The following is a 21,257-nucleotide window of genomic DNA, read 5'->3' as shown; positions in this document are numbered from 1 at the left end:
TGTTAACTATGCTGCTCACTGTGGACACCTCTAACACTAAGATAAAAGTGAGATATATAACCGACATCCTGGCACCCCTGATGGAAAACCTCAATGTTGGCAGAAAGACCACATCACAGACTTGACAACTATAGGGAGAGCAATGCACTCTATGTACAGCACCTGCCATGGAAGTTAAGCATTCCTTATAGAAAATGAAAGTCAAAAGATACTTGCATTCTAAGCCAAACTCCACTCCCATACTGTGTTTATTTTGCCCTATTACTTTTTTCCCCTTAACATCTTTGTCTGTAAAGCAGAAAATTCTCGAGGATAACCTGACTGAACTTGGCCAGTGGAAGTGAAAGTAAGAAAAAAGGGCAAGAAGATATCAAAAGGAGGGTTAGGAAAAGTATTCTCTCCATAGATATGCTTTGAGTTAGTTACTATTCAGATAATACAGAAAACAAACTAATCAAAGAAAAAAGACACACATTTTAGTGCAAACAGAGTAATCATTACCTTATCATTTAAAAGTGGTTTGATCTCTGTGAGTTGAACATCCTGAAGCTCATCCATGAGGACAGGTGACAGTAGAGGGTTCTTGAGAATAAATCAGTAACTCTGAAACAGAAGAAGAGGATGTGAGGGAAAGGGTTTAAGCTTGGAGTTGAAATAGTCATTCAGGGCCTCCCTGGTGGCGCAAGGGGTTAAGATGCAACGCATGAAGCTCTCTTCAGTCGCTGCAGCACAAGTTTGATCCCCAGCCAGGGAGCTACCCACATGGCGCAGCAGACCTCTCCTGACTCGCCCGCTGCTCCCCTCAGCAGTGTACTTCAGTCAATCTGCCTGTTCTGTTCCCCACTCTGTCTCTGGGTGAATCCTCTCACCCCCACACCTCTAGCCTATACCCCAGTTCTTGTATACATAAATAAATCTTTAAAAAAAAAGAAGAAATAGTCATTGAAACATTAGAGCTTAGTACATGTCATGCACTGTTCATGGTCTAAAGGTACAAGAAACTAGACCGACTCCAAAGTGGCATTCAAGATCCTTGCCTCCTGGTATCCACACCCTTGCACTATCCCCTACTGAGTGTGGCAGGGACCTGTGGCTTGCTTTCAACCCACAGAATATGGGTAAGATGATGGAATGTAGCGGCCTCCCTAGTGGTGCAAGGGTTAAGACGTAACCAGTGAAGCTGTCCGCAGCCACTGCAGCATGAGTTCGATCCCCAGCCTGCCATGGAGCAGCCCATATGGCTCAGCAGACCTCCCCTAGCTCGCCCACTGCTCCCCTCAGTAGTGTACTTCAGTCAATCCGCCTGTCCTGTTCCCTACTCTGTCTCTGGTGAATCCTCTCACCCATCGCGCCTTTGGCCTGTACCCCAGCTCTTCTATGCATAAATAAATCTTTAAAAAAAAAAATAATGATGGAATGTATACCAGTATCTACACACGAGGACATCACATACTATTTTAACATTTGTCTTGATGAGAGATACACTTTGCTTTGAAGACACAAGCTGACATGTTGGGGAGGAGTCATGTAAAAGGAACTGAGGAGAACCTCCAGTCAAAAGACAGTAAGGGACCCTCAGGAACTGAATGCTGCCAACAACCACATGGGCCTAGAAGCAGATTCTTTGCCAGTCAAGACTCAGGTGAGAAGCTAGCCCTGACCAGCACCCTGGTTGTAGCTTTGCAGTGGATTCAGTCAACTCACACCATACCCCGACCACCAGAAACTATGAGATAATAAACGTGTGTTGTTTTATACCACTAAGTTTATGGTACTATCAACAGATACTTAATAAAATAGGTTTGCCTTTGTGGAATGTACATTTTAGATGCTGAAGATGTGTAAGAAAGAGAACAACATGATCAGAGCTACACTTCAGGAAATAATAGTTTGGAGGGTGGATTAAGAAGGGGAAAACTGAAGGCTGCAGCCTTGGAAGAGGCCTTGCTGGCTATGGCAACAGTAATGGAAATGAAGAGGGAGATGAACCAAGGATGAGCATCCCCTGGATGGTCACAGGGGTAGATCGGTAATATGGTAAGCCAGTCTCAAAGATGGCCTTCAGGGAGTTATGTATCCACACCCTTGCACTCCAGGGAGTCCATCATCCTTGGTCCCTGATATTTGCCCTCAAATGTAATCTCCCACCCATGTAAATCAAGGGTGATGAGTGTAACTAGCAGTATATGGCAGAAGCAACAATATGTGATTCCTGAGGCCATGTTATATGCAGTTTCTGTTTCAAGATATTGTAGTCTTAATCGCTAACTCTGGAAAAAAATCAGTCACTGTTCTGTGTGGACAAACAGCCCTCTGGAGAGGCCCAAGTACCGACTTGGCAATACCAACCTACCAGTCATGTTGTTAGGGGGAAAGGTTGTCCTGAGCAAACTCCATACAGGCTTTGTGGACTCTACTCCCACTCCATCAAGATACCAGGAACTACAAATCCCATGATCACCAAAGGGAAGGTTGCGAGGACCTGAGGGCGGAGTTAAGCAACTATGTTCTCTGTTTGAGTATTTAACCAGCCATCTGGCCGGGGGTTGCTCTCGGGGCCACATGGCATGCTAGATTTTTCACCAGCTTGGCAGGTAATTGGGATTTCAGGTCAGCGGAATGGGTAGGGCGCATTTATGAGCTTATCTCCCTCTTTTTCTCCCTGAGTTATTCATTTCCCCATTTCTCCTTCCCTTGTAAATAAACCTTTCATCAACCTTTTGTGTGTGTCTGCAGTTTAGCATTAATAAGCCCCTTTAAGCTTGCGGCCGAGGACCCACAGTCAGGCAACCTGTTTTATATCGGGTTTGCTCTGTAACAATGTTGAGTGAGCCACCTTGCAAATGGATTCTCCAGCTCCAGTCAAGACTTAGGGAACTGCAGCCTAAAGACAACTGACTGTAATTACAAGAGAGACCCAGAGCTGAACTACCTTACTAGGCCTCCCCTACAAATTCCTGACCCACAGCAACCACGAAAGACAATAAATTTGTTTTGGAGTGACCTGTTACACAGCAACAGGATACAGAGAAGGAGAACATAGGAAAATAGAGTACTAGGAGAAGAGGGAAGTTGGAGGTCAGGTAATGACCATACATCCTTCTTCCTTCTACTGTAAAGGAAGCCATAATACTAGCTATTGCAGATAGCAAGTGATTCCCACCCAGACTTCAAAGCTCTAGGTTTCATTTCCTCTGACTTGACTCTGAATTCTTCAAAGTAAGGAAGAAAGTTAATTCAATGAGTTAGGAATTTAGACATTCAACAGTATTCATTAAGTACCCTCTGTGTAAAGCATTATGAAAGACCTGGAAGATCCTTGTTTTCCAGTTTACTAATGGGTAGAGATGACAGCCATGTATACAGCACAATAATGGTCCCAGACACCCTATAAACTTGACTGAGCTACTGAATGACAAAATTTTTTCTTATTTTTATACTAGTCACATCTCAAAAGGGGATGAAGTTGCTTGAAACTTCTATCACAAATTTTAACCAGCATCTATAATGCTTTCTTTCACAGTCCCACTTTGGCCCAGTTAACTCTCAAAATATTGGCCTAACTAGGATCTTCTTGTGTGTTTATTAATCTCCCTATAAACTTGGACTTCAATATTAACCAGTAATTTCAAACGGCAGTTTTAAAGTTCTTTTTCCTGCTATAAAAAGCAGTATGTGCTCACTTTACAAAGTGTGGAAATCACAGAGGGATAAGATATTTTAATCATAGTTCTTCCAGTTAAAGACAACCACTGTTAACATTTCAGTCTATTTCCATTTTGTTGCTGGTTTTTATTTTTTCATGTAAAATAGTGATTTCCTGAAATGGTTTTTCCAGCCCACCTGCTTTATTCCCTATTTTAATTCATTCACTTGAAAGTAGGGCTCTTCAAGATGTTAATTATTCAAATGTGGCAGGGAGTTCTGTCAAGGAGCCAAAGGAAAGCCTGATGTGCCCTCAGGTCCAAAGTGACTGGCATTCACCTAGTGTTCCTATGCATTTTTAAAAACCAAGAAAAATGTGATGCTTGTGCCAGGACAAACACTTAAATGAGGGAACAAATTAAAGGAGAAGGCTGTCCCTATCAGCTGGGGCCAATGCAGACTTAATACCGGACAATAAGCTGCCCCACTGTGACTTAGCAATTGGCAATAAGACAGTACACATTCACCTTCCACATTATAGGGAGCCTAATTCATTATTCCGGAGACTCAATTTTTGTCCAGTTCTCACTGTGCTAAGTCCCTGCCAATGAGCACTTCTATAACACCTATAAGAAAACGAGGATCACATGGTGGAAAACTCCATCCCAAGATCCCTCAGCTACACAGACTGACATCCTCCTGGGGCTCTAAAGACTGCAATTCCCTCATATGCACAAATGATGGAGCCAGTACTCATCTTGGTACTAAAGGCTATTAACATTTTTTAAAGACTAATGGGGATTTTGGGGCCTCCCCCGTGGCGCAGCAGTTGAGCGCTGGGTTGCGAAGCTGCCCGCAGCCTCTGCGGCGCCGGTTCAATGCCCGGCTGCTCCCCGGCCACCGGAGGAGGGTCCCACATGGCGCGCAGACCTCTCCTGCCGCCCGCTGCTCCCCTCAGCAGTGTGCTTCGGTCCTTCTGCCTGCTCTGCCCCGCTCTGGCTCTGGTGAATTCTCTCACCCTCCCACGCTTCTGACTGTACCCAGTGCATGTGTAAACAAAACAAACAAACAAACAAACAAATAAATAAAACATGCCTCTATTAAAAAAAAAAAAGACACTAATGGGGATTTTATAAACTGCAGTGGATAACAAAATGTTCATTCTCACAGTTTTATGAGATGGAGGGAGGACTAACAAGTAATATTCAGCTATGCTCAAGCTGAGGAAGTGAGCCCAGTACAAAGGGCTAAAAAGGGCAAAGTATAATTCCTACTCTGCCATAAATTGTAACCTAAGCACTTTATTGTTTAACCCTCATAATAACCCCCTCAGATCTTCCTTTCTTATTTTATAGATGAGAAATTTAGGCTTAGAAAAGTTTTTCTAATCTCCTACACCTAAGTAATAGGGCAAAGATTTAAAAACGTTTGCTTATCCCACTACACCATAATGACTACACCAGGTCATATCTATTGATTATAGGATACTGGGGAAGTTCCTCCCTCTCTACTCATACCATGGAAGCTTCTTAAAGTAAAGATAATAGAAGTCTAGAACAATCCTATCCTACCACTGACTTGGAACACCTTAGAATGAAGATTTGAGTCATCATACCAGGACAAGAAATCTCACTATGTCAGTTATTAGCTGAGGGCACTGAGGACGTGGAATGAACAGGAAGAAGAGAGATGAAATTCCAGCTATAACTTGGTAACCTGTTTCAGTAATAAGGGTTAGTTCTTGCTTGTTAGAACAGTGTACCTAAAACTTTCGTGTACAGACTATCACTTGGGGACCCTTGCTTAAGGTCTTAGATACAGTAAGTTTTAAGTGATGATGATCCAACAACATGTGACCTCATCAGCAGAGGAGGCCTAGAGATCATGAGTTGAGTTGAGGTGAAGAAATAAAAGTCTTGATTAATAGCAAGGTAATAGCAAGGATACTAAATAGGAATGAGGAGGATGGAGTAGAGACTCAATTTAATTTCATCCTGCCTTCTTCCAAAAAGGATTTCAGTAGACAAGTTGGGATTTATAAAGATTTAACAGGTCAGATTAGTTACAAGAGGGAACAACTGGAATGAGAACTATTTAGTAGTTTATGGCAGAAATATAGCTAAAAGATGCTGAGAGACCTGACCACAGTAGTGGAAATACAGAAATAAAGAAAAAGGGAGATCTGGATATATAAAGTTGGTAAAAATAGTATGCAGTGAGAGAAGATTCAGATTTTGCTACAGTTTCTAGTGAGAGCAATAAAAGAACGATGAACAGAAATGGTGAGCTGAGAAGCAATAACAAAAAAATTAGTAAAAAAGTCAATTTTGAATCAGAGCTGAAATTTGGGCATCTAAGACACTCAAGTACAGGTAGGACAGAGAAAAATCTGTAGGCTCTAACCAAACAGGCGGTAAAAGCTACTGCAGGCCCTGGAAGCATCTGAAAGACAACTCAGTGATGGGAAAGAAAGCAGAACCAGCAAAAGACAAAGAAAAAAAATGCTCACAGATGCAAGAGGAAAAGCTGAAATACAATGTCAAAGAGGTCAAGAGAGGAGAGATTTCTAGGGCAGAGGAGGAAAACCGTCAATAGCTGAAGAAGGAACAGGAGGCTAGGACTAAGAAAGGGCCATTATCTTTTGACAGTGAAAGTCAAAGATATCAAAATCTAGAAAAAATAAGGGTCAATTCTCCAAGCTAAAAAACCCATCACTATAGAGTTTCCATTTTAGAAACAGAGACTTCTGAGTTGAAGTGCAAGCTAAAATGTTACTAAGGTAACCAGGAGAGACACCAATGTTCTTTGATATTCAGAGTCAACATTGACAGGGCCCTTTAAAGATTGTCAAGACTGTTGACTTTTAATTTTTGCACCAAGAATTATGGCTGCTAGGGGGGTAGAAGGGAAGAGGTGGGAATGAAGGAAAGAGGTGGGAACAAAAGGGACAGGGAGCCCAACGATCTAGGGCAGAGTACTACGGAGCTTTAATGGTGAGGCTGCTGTGGTAACATAAATCTAAGGGGGTATGAACCTATTCCCCCAAAGCATACACGGTTTTGTAAATTAATGTTACCTAAATAAAGAAAAAAGTAAGTCATAAAAAAATTCTGCATCAAAACACAGAAATAGAAAACAAAAAAACTGAAGGTCTCTAGTTGAAGTGAGGATAAGACCACGAAGGCACTACAAAACAGTTTAAATGTTACCTTTGTTCACCTAGAACAAAATGGATGGCCAGATTCTTCCAGTCATAGAAAGAGCCCAAAAGCACATCAGATGTGGACTCTAGACCTAAGCGGGGCTCTCTCTGAGTGGTACTAAACAAAGCATTTTCCTTTTCTGGGCCTTAGTTTTCCCACTGGTCAAGGGAAGAGGTTGGACAGGATGACCATTTTGGTTCCTGATAAGAACTGATATTCAGTGATCCAAAAGCTCCCTGTAAATATATTACTTTCTATTCCTTCCAGGTTGAGCTCTCCCATCACAGCCTTTTACTACAATTCTAAGAGATCAATAAGTTATCCTGATGAGCTTCAACTAGCTGAAGGTCACTCAGCACAACAGTAGGAGGGTACACCTGGCCTGACCCCAGGGACAGGGGTCTTAAGCTTTTAGCTCACCCTGCACCATCCAGTTAGTCAGATAAAGGTCACTGAGATTTCCTGTGCTTAAAAATATTGCTTTGTTACTTTTTAAAAAGGGACTATATAGTATTGGCAGTTAACCAATTTTTAGTTAGTTAACAAAGTATTAACATTTAGTAGTTAATACTAAAGTACAAGCTGTCTTTTTTTTTTTTTTTTTGGTGGGACCCTCGCCGGGGGTTGGGGATCGAACCGGTGCTGCAGAGGCAGCGGGCAGCCTTGCAGCCCAGCGCTCAACCGCTGCGCCATAAGGGGAGGCCCCAGGCTGTCTTATTTTGTAGCTATGTCCCACAACCAAGGTAATTTCTTTGGCTTTCATCAGGTTTTGCCAAGATGTACAGATACCAGGCCACTATTTTGTATTCTAGAGGTGGAGTCTATTGGTTTGGGCAAGACTGCAGGCTGACAACCAAACCAGACAGAAGGCGGGAAAGAAGGTAAACTGAATAGAGTGAGTTGGAAGGGGTCAGCTGTAGCTGATGTAAATGCAGTTATGGCTGAAAAACTGCAGGAAATGGCCAACAAGACAGGCTGTGAAGGTAGATAGCGATGCTCCTACAGCAAGCTCTCTCACTTGCACTTTTTTCACCTGTAAAACATGGGCTGAATGAGTAATTATTATAGCACTTTACAATTGAGAAAGCACCTTCACATCTAACAACTCACTGGATTATCACGTGGCACTGTGAGGTAAAACAGAGGAGCTAGCATCGTGTCTATTATAGAGATGAGGAAAGCTAGGGCTTAAAGAGGTCAAATGGACTGACCAAAACAATAAGGTGATTAATAAATTCAACAACTGGAAATGAAACGTAATTTTCTTCTGATTCTCAAATGTTCAAGCCATGTCTTTATCACGCTGCCTCCATGAAAACATGTAGAGGTGAAAATAAGAGGAATTCAGCAGGCTACCTCATTCATCCACCCCACACTGAGGACCTCTTTATCTCCGGTTCTAAAATACACCAAGTGTCTAGGATCAGGCTACAGGCTCTAGGATTAAACCCTAATATGAAGTTAATAACAAGAAAGCACCAATTTGGGACTAGAGTTTGCCTTCATCCATTAAGTAGGGGAGATTTAGTCTATAAACAAATCACTAACAATTCCAAGAAGTATATACATAAACCCATGAGCTGGACAAACTCTCTGGCTGTTTCTCTACCTCAGCACCACTGACATTCGGACCAGATAATTCTCTGTTGTGAGGAACTATCTTGTGCATTGTAGAATGTTCAGCTGGCATCGTGGCCTCTACCCCCTCGATGCCAGCAGTAACCCCCTCCTCCCGCACTTGTGAAAACCAAAAAGGTATGCCGATATTGCCAAATGTCCTCTGGGTTCAACACAGACACAATTTGAGAAATACTGCTCTGAGGGTTTGTAGGGTAGGTAAAGTATCAGGCTTTTCTGCCCTCCCACCATTGGGCTAAATGGTGGATCCTTGCAGCCCTGAATGTGTGCCTGATGGTGGACACCTGCAGTAAGGTGTGGGCATGCATAGGTGGGTACAGCTGGGCTGAGAGACTGGGCTTATAAGGGTGGCGCAGTAGAGTGCAGTGTGGTGGTACCGTGTTGAGGATGGAGGAGTGCAGTGGAGCGGACGGAGTGTGGCGGAGAGTGACAGAGCGCGATGGAGTACGGCAGAGACTACAGAAGGCGGAGAGCATGAAGACAACAGGCCTGCTAGAACCGTTAATGAACCTACCCGGTATGAGTTGGTTGCATTACAGGGTTACAGAGGTTAAAGGCAAAGATCAGTTAATACAAACTGTAGGTGGTAAGAAAGTTTCACAAAAGAGGTAATATTTGAACTGGACCTTGAAGGATAAGTTAAATTCCTATAAGTCAGGATAAGAGAACAATAAAAGAAGGGATTCCCAAAGGGAGGATGTAGGGTAAGGTAAAAAGTATCAGGCTTTTCTGCCCTCCCGCCATTAGGATAGATGACGGAACCCTGTGGTCCTGAATGCATGCCTGATGGCGGGCACCTGGAGTAGGGTGTGGGTATATGTAGATGGGATTCACCTGGGCTAAGACTGGGCTTTTAGGGGTGGCGTCGCGGGGACGCCAGCAGAAGCAGAGAGAGAAGCAGAACGAATGGAAGACCAGAGAGCCGAGACCACCAGAGAGTGAAGACTTGCTGGGGGCTGCCTGCCAGCCTCCCGGCCCCCCTGCCTGCCTTGTACCTGGTAAATCCCAATAAAATCCTGCAAAGCCACCAAGGGCTCCAGGACTCCTCCTTTACCCAGTCCGCTGGATCAGAAAACCTGCTCTGTATCCTCCTGCCCCCTACAGAGGACCACTTGAAAGTCAGGAGATGAGAAAGCATGTGTCTGCTGGAAAAAGTTACAGTTTGGCAACAGGGGAAGGTTCATGTTGGAAACAGGAGATGGCGATAAGACAAAAAATGGACTGGAGAATTATAAACATAGCTATTCATCAACTAATATTTACAAGACACACACATAATCACAGAAATGTTTAAAAGTATACAAGTCAAATCAGTGGTTTTTCCAGTGGGTCCACCTCCCCAAGACAGAATGTTGCTTGAGGGCCTCCCCGGTGGCGCAGCGGTTGAGCGCTGGGTTGCGAAGCTGCCCGCAGCCTCTGCAGCGCCGGTTCGATCCCCGGCTGCTCCCTGGCCACCAGAGGAGGGTCCCACATGGCGCGCAAACCTCTCCTGCTGCCCGCTGCTCCCCTCAGCAGTGTACTTCGGTCCTTCTGCCTGTTCTGCTCCCCGCTCTGGCTCTGGTGAATTCTCTCACCCTCCCACGCTTCTGACTGTACCCAGTGCTTGTATAAATAAACAAATAAATCTTTAAAAAAAAAAAAAAGACAGAATGTTGCTTGAGTATCATGTCTTAGATTGCAACTAGTGTTCATGATATTTAGTCAGAGCTAAACCAAGCTCAGAACCAGTATGAAGATAGGAGAAATAACTAAGGAAGGGATGGTCAGGCGTTTTCCAAAGGAGGTAAGAAAGAAGGGTCTTGAATGGGTATGTTTTGGACAGCTGGGAGGGAGCAGAGCACATTTTAGGTGAGCATATTCAGGTTAGGAAAGAAAGAAATGTATAATTTATACCCAGAATCACAAGACCAATGTACAAGGAAAAGAAGTCAGGGCCGGTCAGAACAGAGCATATAAATCACCTTTACAGGGTATCCACCTGGAGGGTTTCTGAGGAGCAGAGTGACAAAGTTGCTTAAAGCTTGATCATAACAACAATAAAAGACAAAACCTGATCATCGCGTTCAGTTATGATCTTAGCTACACATTAGAAAGACCTTGGAAATTTTGAAGAATGTCAACACTAAAAAGATAGAATTTAACTGGATTAGAGTGGGTCTGGGTATTATTTTATTTTTTAAGATTTATTTATTTATTTATACAAGCACTGGGTACAGTCAGAAGCGCGGGAGGGTGAAAGAGAATTCACCAGAGCCAGAGCAGGGAGCAGAACAGGCAGAAATGTTACAGGGCAGGGAGAGGGGCAGCCCAAACCCCACAAACCTGTCTATTCTATATGGGTTCTGCCATCTGCCACATTAACACAAAACATGAGACTTTAATGGGAAGAAACTTTAATACAATTAGGAAACAATACAGGAAAGGCAAAGAATCTGGTTTCTAAATCAAGCACCCAAAGTTACCCGTCCCCTCGTGGGTAAAAGTCCATCCAAATGGGACTGGCCCAGAGCAAGGCCCCAAAGCCTGCCACAAGTCTAAAGCACCTTCCAGTGGGGACCCACAGAAAAGGGTCAGAAACAACCAGATAAGCCCGGAAGGAAAAGAGCAAAATCAAGATAAAAGCTGCCATTGTCACCTCCCCATTGGTCTCACCCTGTTCACAACCAAAAGACAAGCGTGGTTTCTTCACGTGTCTCTAGGATCCATGTGCCTCCTCCAGGTCTCCTTCTGGCTCCATCCTGCTTCCTTCTTCAGGCTCCTCTGCAGCTTCTTCTCTTCCTGCCCAGCTCCACCCTCTCTTGGGTGGGGCAGTAAACCTGGAACCTCCCCCTTTCCTGGGGACCACCCTGTTACAGAAGGACCGAAGTACACTGGTGAGGGGAGCAGCGGGCAGCAGGAGAGGTCTGCGCGCCATGTGGGACCCTCCTCTGGTGGCCGGGGAGCAGTCCGGGAATCGAACCAGAGCTGCAGAGGCTGCGGGCAGCTTCACAACACAGCGCTCAACCGCTGCACCACCGGGGAGGCCCTGGGTATTGTTTTTAAAGCTCCACAGTTGATTCTTATATGCAGAGAAAGGTGGAAACCACCCGTGTACAGTTATGCCCTCATCCTCAGATGAGAAAAAGAGGCCTGGAAATTCAAGTGATTTGCCTAAATTCACACAGCCAATTGGGTACAGGGCTGGAACTGGCATTTAGACTCCCATTCCAGGTTCTGAAAGATAGCACAGAGTACTGGGCTAAATTCCATATTTCATTCTATAAGAAGCACAATTATCTGATGACTTGGCTCTTAAGTTTTGCCAGGGATAAAGCCTGAATTAATCTAATCATAAAACTATTGACTTAAACATCCCTCAAGTGTCTAGGGTAATGGATGTTGGTTTCATTGCTGTCTCCTGGGAGCCCTTAGGAAAGGAAAGATTCTCAGGAGACTCCCCAGAAAGCCAGATAAACAAGCCAAACCACCCAGCACCACGGAAGAAACAATGGCTTTTTAAAATATAGCATGCTGAGCTTATTCATTGCATAAAGGAAAGTCTGGGTTCCTCGTCACCACTGGAAATACTCTTAGAGATGCAATCCCATAAGCAAAGTGCGAAGGGGGTCAAAGGTAGTTGCTGAAGCAGTTTTAAGAGATCTTCATTTTTTTTTTTTAAAGATTCCTTTTTTATTTTTTAAGATTTATTTATTTATTTATATAAGCACTGGGTACAGTCAGAAGCATGGGAGGGCGAGAGAATTCACAAGAGCCAGAGAAGGGAACAGAACAGGCAGACTGACGAAACACACTGCTGAGGGGAGCAGTGGGCACGGCAGGAGAGGTCTGCGTGCCATGTGGGACCCTCGCCGGTGGCCAGGGATCGAACCGGTGCTGCAGAGGCTGAGGGCAGCTTAAGGCCCTTAAGAGATCCTCATTTTAACAGGCAACACACCTACTGGTCCTCAGCCTGGCAAAGGGTCACCCACCCACCCTGTGTTTTTCTGAAAGGAAAAGGGCATCAGCCTTTACAACAGACCCAACTTATGTTATGTCACACTCCTGGATTCTCGCAGCAGGTGTAAACTGGGGGTTTGCAGAGACTTCCAGCAGACATAGTCTGCCTTATTCAGTCTCTTCATTCCAGGTAATGGTATAGAAAACTAGAGCAAAACAATGAAATATTCATCTAGGGACCTTCTTGTTCATCCCAGACTTCCATCAATCAGCCAACACACTAATATGGGGGTCATGCTAAGGCAACTCTAGAAGCAGAAACTCTACCCTCTATCTTCTACTCTAGAAGGATGCAGCTCAGGGTACCAGGAAAGACATTGCTGGCAAAGCCCTGGTTTGTGCTCTTGGGATTAGCTTAAGGTTCTCACCAGCTGTAAGGCAGAATCAATGAAATAACTGAAAACAATTTGTTCTTTAAAACAGCCTGGATGGAAGTAAAGGACAAGTGAGAGCCCTAAGAAGCAGTACTTTAATTAACAGCCCAATTTACTGAGCACTCACTCTATGCCAGACACCATGATAAGCATTTTATCCACTGTTTCATTTTATCTCCCAATAAATTTATAGGATAGATACTGTAATCCTCCCTGTTGCGGGATAGCAACTGAGGGTCCAGCACGCAGCACCAAGGTGAGGCAGTGGCAGACTCAGCAAGTGAGAGCTCTGCCCTGATGCTCACAGCCGGATTCCCCATTTTACAAATGAAGAAACTGAAGCCTGGAAGATTCTGTAACATGACAAAGGTCACAAAGCTAGCAAAAGTAGAGTAAGGATTTGAACCTGAGCAGTCTGTATTGAGCGCTTGGGCAGGACTCTATGAACAACTTCACCCATTTAATGCCAACTAGTCATTAATTTTTCTTCTTTCTCAGGTTTGACTCCTGGGGTTTACCAGGATCTTAATGATCAAAGGCTGTGAAAACCAAAAGCACCGTACAAAGTTTAGCTATTATCATCACTATTATTACTTTAACCAAGAGAAGAGACCTGAACCCATCAGGAGTATTTGGAAAGCAATCTATTCTAGGCACTGTCTAATCACCCAAAGTCACACTTCTTAGTCAACGCCCTGGATAAAACTAAATCCCAACACAAAAGTTTAAAAAGCATCATCTTCAACAGCTGAAGAACGGTAGGAAGGGCCCTGTCTCCTAAAGCTTTCTCCACTGCAGAGATAAAAACACAATAACCTGACTTCTCTCTTCTTTCTGCAAAATATTATGGTATTGCATAAAATGGCTCTTAAAGCTATAATCTCACAATTTTAAAATGCATTCGGCTTTTCCCTAAAACTTGAAAGTTCAGACTTAAAAATGTAAGTTTAAGCACTGTAAGGATAAACCTGTTATTTTAAATAAACAATAGTGTCTGTTCTGAAAACACATGTTATTTCTGGAAAGATTACCATATGACACTAATTAAAGGAAAAGCTGACAAGACTTCTAATGAAAAGAAACGAAAAGTCACTCACACTGTTTTGATGAGCTACATACAATTTTCCTTATTATTTATTTAGTTATGTCATTATACAGTTCCCCAAAAATAACAGCTATTATCACCAAACCTTAAATAGCATTATCTTTAAAAAGATATTGCAGGGCCTCCCCGGTGGCGCAAGGGGCTAAGTTGCAGCACTAAGATGTTGTCAGCAGTCACTGCAGCATGAGTTCTATCCCAGCCAGGGAGCTAACCCACACGGCACAGCAGATCTCTTCTGTCTCACCCGCTGCTCCCCTCAGCAGTGTATTTCAGTCAATCTGCCTATTCTGCTCCCCGCTCTGTCTCTGGTGGATCCTCTCATTTCCCCACACCTCTGGCCTATACCCTGGCTCTTCTATGAATAAATCTTTAAAAAAAAAAAAAAGATTGCAAAACTTATACAAATTTTTTTAAAATTAATAAGTAGTAAAATTAAGTATGAATTGTGGCTGTATTAGGAATCTATACTTGAACAATTTATTTTTTTTTTAAGATTTATTTTTATTTATTTATACAAGCACTGGGTACAGTCAGAAGCACAGGAGGGTGAGAGAATTCACCAGAGCCAGAGCGGGGAGCAGAGCAGGCAGAAGGACCGAGGCACACTGCTGAAGGGAGCAGCGGGCGGCAGGAGAGGTCTGTGTGCCATGTGGGACCCTCCTCCGGGGCCGGGGAGCAGCTGGGGATCGAACTGGCGCTGCAGAGGCTGCAGGTAGCTTTGCAACCAAGCGCTCAACCGCTGCGCCACTGGGGAGGCCCTACTTGAACAATTTAAAATTCAAATTAGACTGTGGGCATTTTAGGTGGTGAGGGGATTATAGTCAAATGATTTGGCCAAAAACCTAGGGGATTTCTCTCTATGTGGGCAATTAATTTCTGTTTTTTGTATGAAATCTCCGGGGGGCCTCCCCTGGTGGCGCAGGCGATTGAGCGCTGTGCTGTGAAGCTGTCCGCAGCCTCTGCGGCATGGGTTCGATCCTGGCTGGCCAGCAAGGGTCCCACATGTCATGGCAGACCTCTCCTGTCTCGCCCGCTGCTCCCCTCAGCAGTGTATTTCATCAGTCTGCCTGTTCTGTTTCCCACTGTCTCTGGTGAATCCTCTTACTCTCCTGCGCATCTGGCCTGTACCCAAGTTCTTGCATAAATAAATAAATAAATCTTAAAAAAAAATGAAATCTCCGGAGAAGATAAAAAGGAGCACCTCCACACAAAAAGTTGGGGAGAATGCCTGCTCCATACCATATGTCTTGACCAAATTTAATGACATAGCCTATTTAGCAATGTAATTAGTGTTAATACAGAATTCAACTCAGAATGTAATGAAGCCATATATCCCCTTCAGTCATCAACAATGGATATTTATTGAAGATGATAGTAAGTCAAACTGTGAAGCATGATGGGAAACATGACAGAATTCTGAGTGGACTGTACCATTCTCACTGAAGAGATGAGATCAACATTCAGCACCCATTTGCGTTTGATATTTAAAACATCCTCCAGGCAGCAATTCCACTGCCCACCTGTGACAATGCAGGTGCCTCTTTTCACCTACTCTCTCCCTCTGCAGGGCAGCAGCCTTCCCGCCTGCCCATGACCTGTAAAGGCAGCCTGTCTGCAACCATGCAGGCCTCTCTTAGCAAACCTGTCCCTTATGGAGCAGCTCTTCCTGCCTCCTTGTATCTATGCAAGCGTCCTTTATTCCTCTGTCCCTTTTCCTAATAAACTTGCCTTTAAATATAAAATAAAATAAAACATCCTCCATATATCTCAGCTCATGTCACATGAATAAGAGAACAATGATTGCAAAATTATAGGTCAATATTTAAGTAAAGTTGGAATTGTGATTAAAGAAAAAATTTAATTTGCCAAAGAAAGTCTGATTATCATACTCAATAGATTAAGTTTTTGTGTGCTATTTTCGAGCAATCACTTTTTTAAAAGGGAGAGGGAGTTAATAAGGTTCTTCAGAATGGATGACACTCAGTTCTGCAGTAAACCCAAATGTTATCAAGGTTTGGACTTGGAAGCCTAGACCCACCCTTCCTTTCATCATCCCTATTCAGGCTAGTCAATTTTCCCCCCAGAATCTCCCATTTGCCCTTTCCTTTTCTTGCCCGGATTTGCTCTTTCATTCATCATTTACCAAGTGCCTATAATCTGCCATGCTTGGGGCTAGGCCCTTGTCTTTGCTCTTTAAGGAGCTCACACGATACTCAGTGGAGCTATTTATCTGCCCATCTTGCTCACCAGGCTGCAAACTTTAGCAAAGGCTTTGTATCCCAGAACCAAGCAGCATTTGGCATATAGCAGATACTCTATAAATGTTTGTTGTACAACTCTAGATTACTTTAGCAAGCTCTTTTTAAATCCATAAATATTTTAGTATATAAATTCACAAAGGACTCTTTCTGTTCCTTTCGAAAATACAAAAGCAATATGTGCACAATGCAAAAATAATTAGAAAGGTATAGGCAAAAAAGTAATTCCACTCCTTCAATCCCACTTTCAGAAGTGATTACTATTCCAATTTGGAATGTATCTTTCCAGAACTTTCTTATGCTGGCATAACATGCACACAATTTTAGGAGCAAGTTCTTTGATTTTTCTGACTCTAGTTTCTCAATCTTCTAATCTAATGGCCCTCAAAGTGTCATCCCTGGATTAGAATCATTAGCATCATCTGGGAACTTGTTAAGAACTAGTTCTTGTTAAGAACTTGTTAAGAACCAACATTCTTGGTGCCCACTCCAGAGCCAGTGAATCAGAAACTCTAGAGTTGAGGTCCCCTACAATCTGCATTTTTTTTTTGAAGATTTACTTATTTATGCATACAAGAACTGAGGTACAGGCCAGAGGTTGGAGGGGTATGTGTGTGTGAGAGAGAGAGACGATTCACCAGAGACAGAGTTGGGGAGAAGAACAGGCAGACTGACTGAAATACACTGCTGAGGGGAGCAGCGGGTAAGACAGGAGAGGTCTGCTGCACCATGTGGGTCACCTCCCTGGCCAGGGATCAAACTCATGCTACAGTGGCTGGCGACAGCTTGATGGCGCTGTCTTTAACCTCAGCACCACCAGGGAGGACCCCAATCTGTGTTTTAATAAACAATCCAGGGCCTCCCCTGGTGGCGCAGTGGTTGAGCGATGGGCTGCCAACCTGCCTGCAGCCTCTGCAGCGCTGGTTTGGTCCCTGGCTGCTGGCAAGGGTCCCACATGGCGCGACAGACCTCTCCTGCCTCACCTGCTGCTCCCCTCAGCAGTGTATTTCGTCAGTCTGCCTGTTCTGTTCCCTGCTCTGGCTCTGGTGAATTCTCTCACCCTCCCCGTGCTTCTGACTGTACCCAGTGCTTATATAAATAAATAAATAAATCTTAAAAAAAAAAAAAAATCCAGGTAATTCTAATGTGTATTTAAGGTTGAGAACTACTGCTCCAATCAAGTTTAGCCACTCTCGTCCAGGCAGATTTTTTTTTAAACTGTTCCTTAAACACATCAGACACTGTTCTCTTGCATCAGTTTTATTATCCTGCTTCAAATTGCTATCCTTGTCCTCTTGATTAATTCTGACCCTACCAATCTGTCAAAGTCCAGAAGGTCTTAACTCCTCCCAGAAATGCTCACTAACACAGCTCATACAGATCCCTCTTGGCCCTCCCTCAATTCCTGAGACATATCTAATCTCTCTACCACACAATTTAACAATTAGGCACATACTGTCTTCAATGTTAAAGAATAGTTCTTTACCATTACTCTACAGAGCATAAGCTCCTTGAAGACATGAATCATATTTTTATCTCTTCGTCAACCTTGTTCTAAGCACACAAGTGGAATTTTAATAGAGTTGCTTGTTAGTGCCTTTAAAGATGAATTCACTGAGAAATAGTGATAAGCCTTTAATGAATAAAATCTGGAATTTCAAGTGGTTGTGACCTTGGACAAGTTTACTGCTCAGGTCTATAAAAGAGGGAAGTTTGGACTCAGTGACTTCATGCTTTCTTACAACTTGAACCATGTGTTAATATAAAATGCCCCATGCTGTAATATCCTATTCCATTATACCCTCAATACTGTTTTGCCTGTAAGGCTATTATGGCAATTTTTAGACGACTTCAGTTACAGTTAGATATGGTCTTTCCAAGTTAGCTAGTAAATTCTTTTAATAGGAACCATGTTTTATTCAACTGTGAATCTTCCACCATAGCCAGCACCTAGCCTTAGATATAAAAGCTCAATATATTTGCAGAAAATAATTTGGAAAAACTCTTCAAAGTTTTATATATGTAGAGAACCTCTGTAAAGACCTACTCTCTCAAAGGACCCTTTTAAACATTTATTATAAATAATAGTAAATGATTTGTAAAAACTGTGATTATTCTGACAGCATTGGGGGAGTCAGCCACATTAGTGCAAAAGAATGTAAACATGAATCTCACATGCATTTAAGGATATCTAAAAGACCATAACTCCCAGGCTATCTTACTGCAACAAAGCAAATAAAAACTGCCCTGTACACTTAGGTGGCATATACCCTCTCCATGGTTGGAAATAAACAGATTTCTTGATGCAGGACCTTTATCTGCAAATTTTCAGAAACAACAGAGTGGACTGGAGCCCTCTGAGTGGCAGGTGATCCAGAAATTGAATTTAAATGGAGGAACAGCAAAGAGAACTTGAAGGGCAAGAAGGGTGGGGAGAAGGGACAGAGGACAGTAGAAAAGATATCACTTCTTGAGTAATGGAAAGGAACAGTGGAAATTCACTGAATCTTTACCAAGGGCTACAACCAACCACTGGGGCTGCAAAAATGACCCCTGACCTCAGAAGGCTAATAATCCCAAGGATAAGAGTGAAGCCTCTATGCTATTCTGAGTGGGTGTATATGTAGATGGTGTATATGTAGGGGAAAGAGGGAGAGAGAGAAAGAGAATGTGTATGTGTGATTCTAATTAGAAAAATCAAGCAAGGAAGACTTCATAGAGAAGGTGGTGAGTTAGTGGAGCTTTGAAGTGTGTAGGAGGATTTGCTAAGGGAGAAAAAAAGACAGTTTGAGCTAGTTATTTTAGGGAAGAAACATTCCCATATTTTTATAGCTGTTCCTTTGGGTCTTTAAATCATGGAAGTTTATTATATTCAGCACCACTTTGACAATGCACTCTTTCTCTTTCTATTCTAGTTTAAATACTGAGATGATCAAGCCCAGCATTGAAACAATCAGAAAGCACCAAAATGAGGTGAGTGTTGACCAAATCTGCTCTGTCACCTCCAAATTCAACCAGCCCAGCCAGCCTAGTCCTGCTCTCCTGGCAGTCAGGATAAGAAGACTAATTATATCTTCCTGGAGGCCAGGCTAGGCTGCAAATCTGGACGCAGGCAGCTAAGGCTTACCCCTGTTCTGCCAGTAAACCACCACGGGAGAGCTTCCCTGCCTTTTAAGCCATGAGGTTCCTAGTCTACCTGTGACAGGGAGGCCAGCTCTGCAGAAAAAAAGCTGCATGAAAAGCAAGAGGGGGAGGGGTCGTACTGGATTGGTTAGCACTGAGGTATTGAGATAATCTTAATAAAATGTTTAATAAGATCCCTGTCACACAGCAGCACTGGGTAAACGTTAACTGTTATTAATAACACTACCACTATTATTATCAACACCGTAACATCTCAATTGTAGTACAACAAGAAAATACAGTTTTTGCAACCTACTTTTATGACGTTATAAAGAACTTGTCCAGAGGTGACAAGTATATTTCAAATTTTTTCAATTTTGGTGTCAATATCTAATTCCAACTGCGCTGGCCAGAAAGCCAGACACTGAGTTCAAGAGTTACCCCACCACCCCCATCAGCTACTTGACCTTGGGCAGCCACTTCACCTCTGTGCCTCAGTTTCCTCATTTATAAAGTGGGGCTAAGAAGACCCTCTGTCTCAGGGTCGTCTTGGGGTCCCGCCAGAGGATGCTCTTTGCTGCGCCGGCGCCAAACGAGAACAAGGTGAGCTCAAGGCCCATCCTCCAGGCCCCGCGGGCACTGGGTCGGGTCGGGTCTCCGAACGCCCGAGGCCGACAGAGCTCCGCCGCCTACGGAGCAGGAGCCTGAAAGGGGGTCGGTGCCTGCGGAGGGTCCCAGGAACCGAGGCTGCGGGTCGCCCGGAGGCTCGGCCCCCGCGGTGCTCAAGCTGCAGCCGGCGGGCTCGCCGAGGGGCACCACAGCCCCGGCGCGGGGAGCCGCCGAGGGAGGCCGGGTTGACCCAGGTGCCCAGGGCGGAGGAGGAGGGCGGCCGGGACCCGAAGGAGGCAGGCAGCGCGGGCCCCCGGCCGCCGAGCAGCACAGACGCGGCGGGGAAGGAGCAGGCAAGGGGAGTGACGCCCCCGCAGGCAGCACCAGGCGCCCCCCGCGGGCTGGGCTGAGGCGCTCGCTCACCTGAGGCGCGGGTATCCGCCGTCAGTGCGGCAGCGGCAGCGGCAGCGGCAGCAGCGGCGGCGGCGGCGAGAGGGGCGGGGGGGGGGGAGGCTCTGCGGCCGCGCAGGCGCGCTGACTAGTCCGGGCCGCGCAGGCGCGCTGCGCACGCCGGCCTCGGGAACTACCGAGAAGATGGTGCCCGAGGCTGGAGGGAGGCTGGAGGCGCTGCTGGCGCCGCCCTGCATGTAGTTTTCCTTGCTGCAGTCTCCTCGGAGAACCTTAAACTGGCGCTGCCCCGAGGCGAGGGCGTGAGTGCGGCGGGCAGCTGGCGTCCTCCCCTTCTGCTGAGCCGCATCCTTATGAAACCCCTGAGAGCCCGCGCAGGACGCGGCATCCCATTGCTTGAGCCCTGACAGGTACCCAAGGTCGCAGGGCGCCTAGCAACCTGCGTAGAAAAATTTTTGATGAAAAAGCAGGTATTTAAGAACTAGAATCCAAGACTCAGGACTCCTTGGGCGTACCTTGAGAAATGGAATTTATTTTTGAGAATTACACATTAAGCTTAATGACCCAATAGTTTTAACACCAAAATGCAAGTAAATGCTGAGTTCATTAAGTATTTTTCTGTGCTCTGTCTTGTTTAGCTTTTGAAGAGACAGATGAAACCACATTTCTTATCCTTGGGTTTGAATAAATTCTTACAAACAAAAAATGTAATTAATAAAATGAGGAAAGGTAGACTGTAATTGAGGGAAGGTACAATCACTTTTGGATAGGTGAGGAAATTGAGGATAGGATTCATCCCAACTCTAGTCTCTCCTTCTGAAAGAGTAGACAATAATAGCACTGCTGATTCTTAAATGCCCCAGCTTTCTGTGGCACTGTCCAAACTTTCCCATCTTGC

The 21,257-nt window shown here is 44.4% G+C and overlaps 1 protein-coding gene across 5 annotated transcripts in view; it reads right to left on the bottom strand.

The window, feature by feature from the left end:
• The window catches only part of NDRG3 (NDRG family member 3), a 69,197-nt gene extending 48,756 nt beyond the window's left edge, over nucleotides 1-20,441 (bottom strand). For all 5 annotated transcript variants that reach the window (XM_037495510.2, XM_037495514.2, XM_037495517.2 and 2 more), the window contains exons 1-2: nucleotides 20,375-20,441; nucleotides 502-603 (exon numbers count right to left, since the gene is read on the bottom strand). In XM_037495510.2, coding sequence (XP_037351407.1) covers nucleotides 502-558 — 57 coding nt within the window. In that variant the 5' untranslated portion in view covers nucleotides 559-603; nucleotides 20,375-20,441. The remainder of the gene's footprint in view (nucleotides 1-501; nucleotides 604-20,374) is intronic.
• Nucleotides 20,442-21,257: the final 816 nt, after the last annotated feature.

Source organism: Talpa occidentalis, unplaced genomic scaffold (genome assembly GCF_014898055.3).
Source record: "Talpa occidentalis isolate TD23 unplaced genomic scaffold, MPIMG_talOcc4v2.1 talOcc4.10, whole genome shotgun sequence".
Classification (NCBI taxonomy): Eukaryota; Metazoa; Chordata; class Mammalia; order Eulipotyphla; family Talpidae; genus Talpa; species Talpa occidentalis.
Note: the sequence above shows the minus strand (reverse complement) of the source record. Positions and strands in the feature narration are given on the sequence as shown.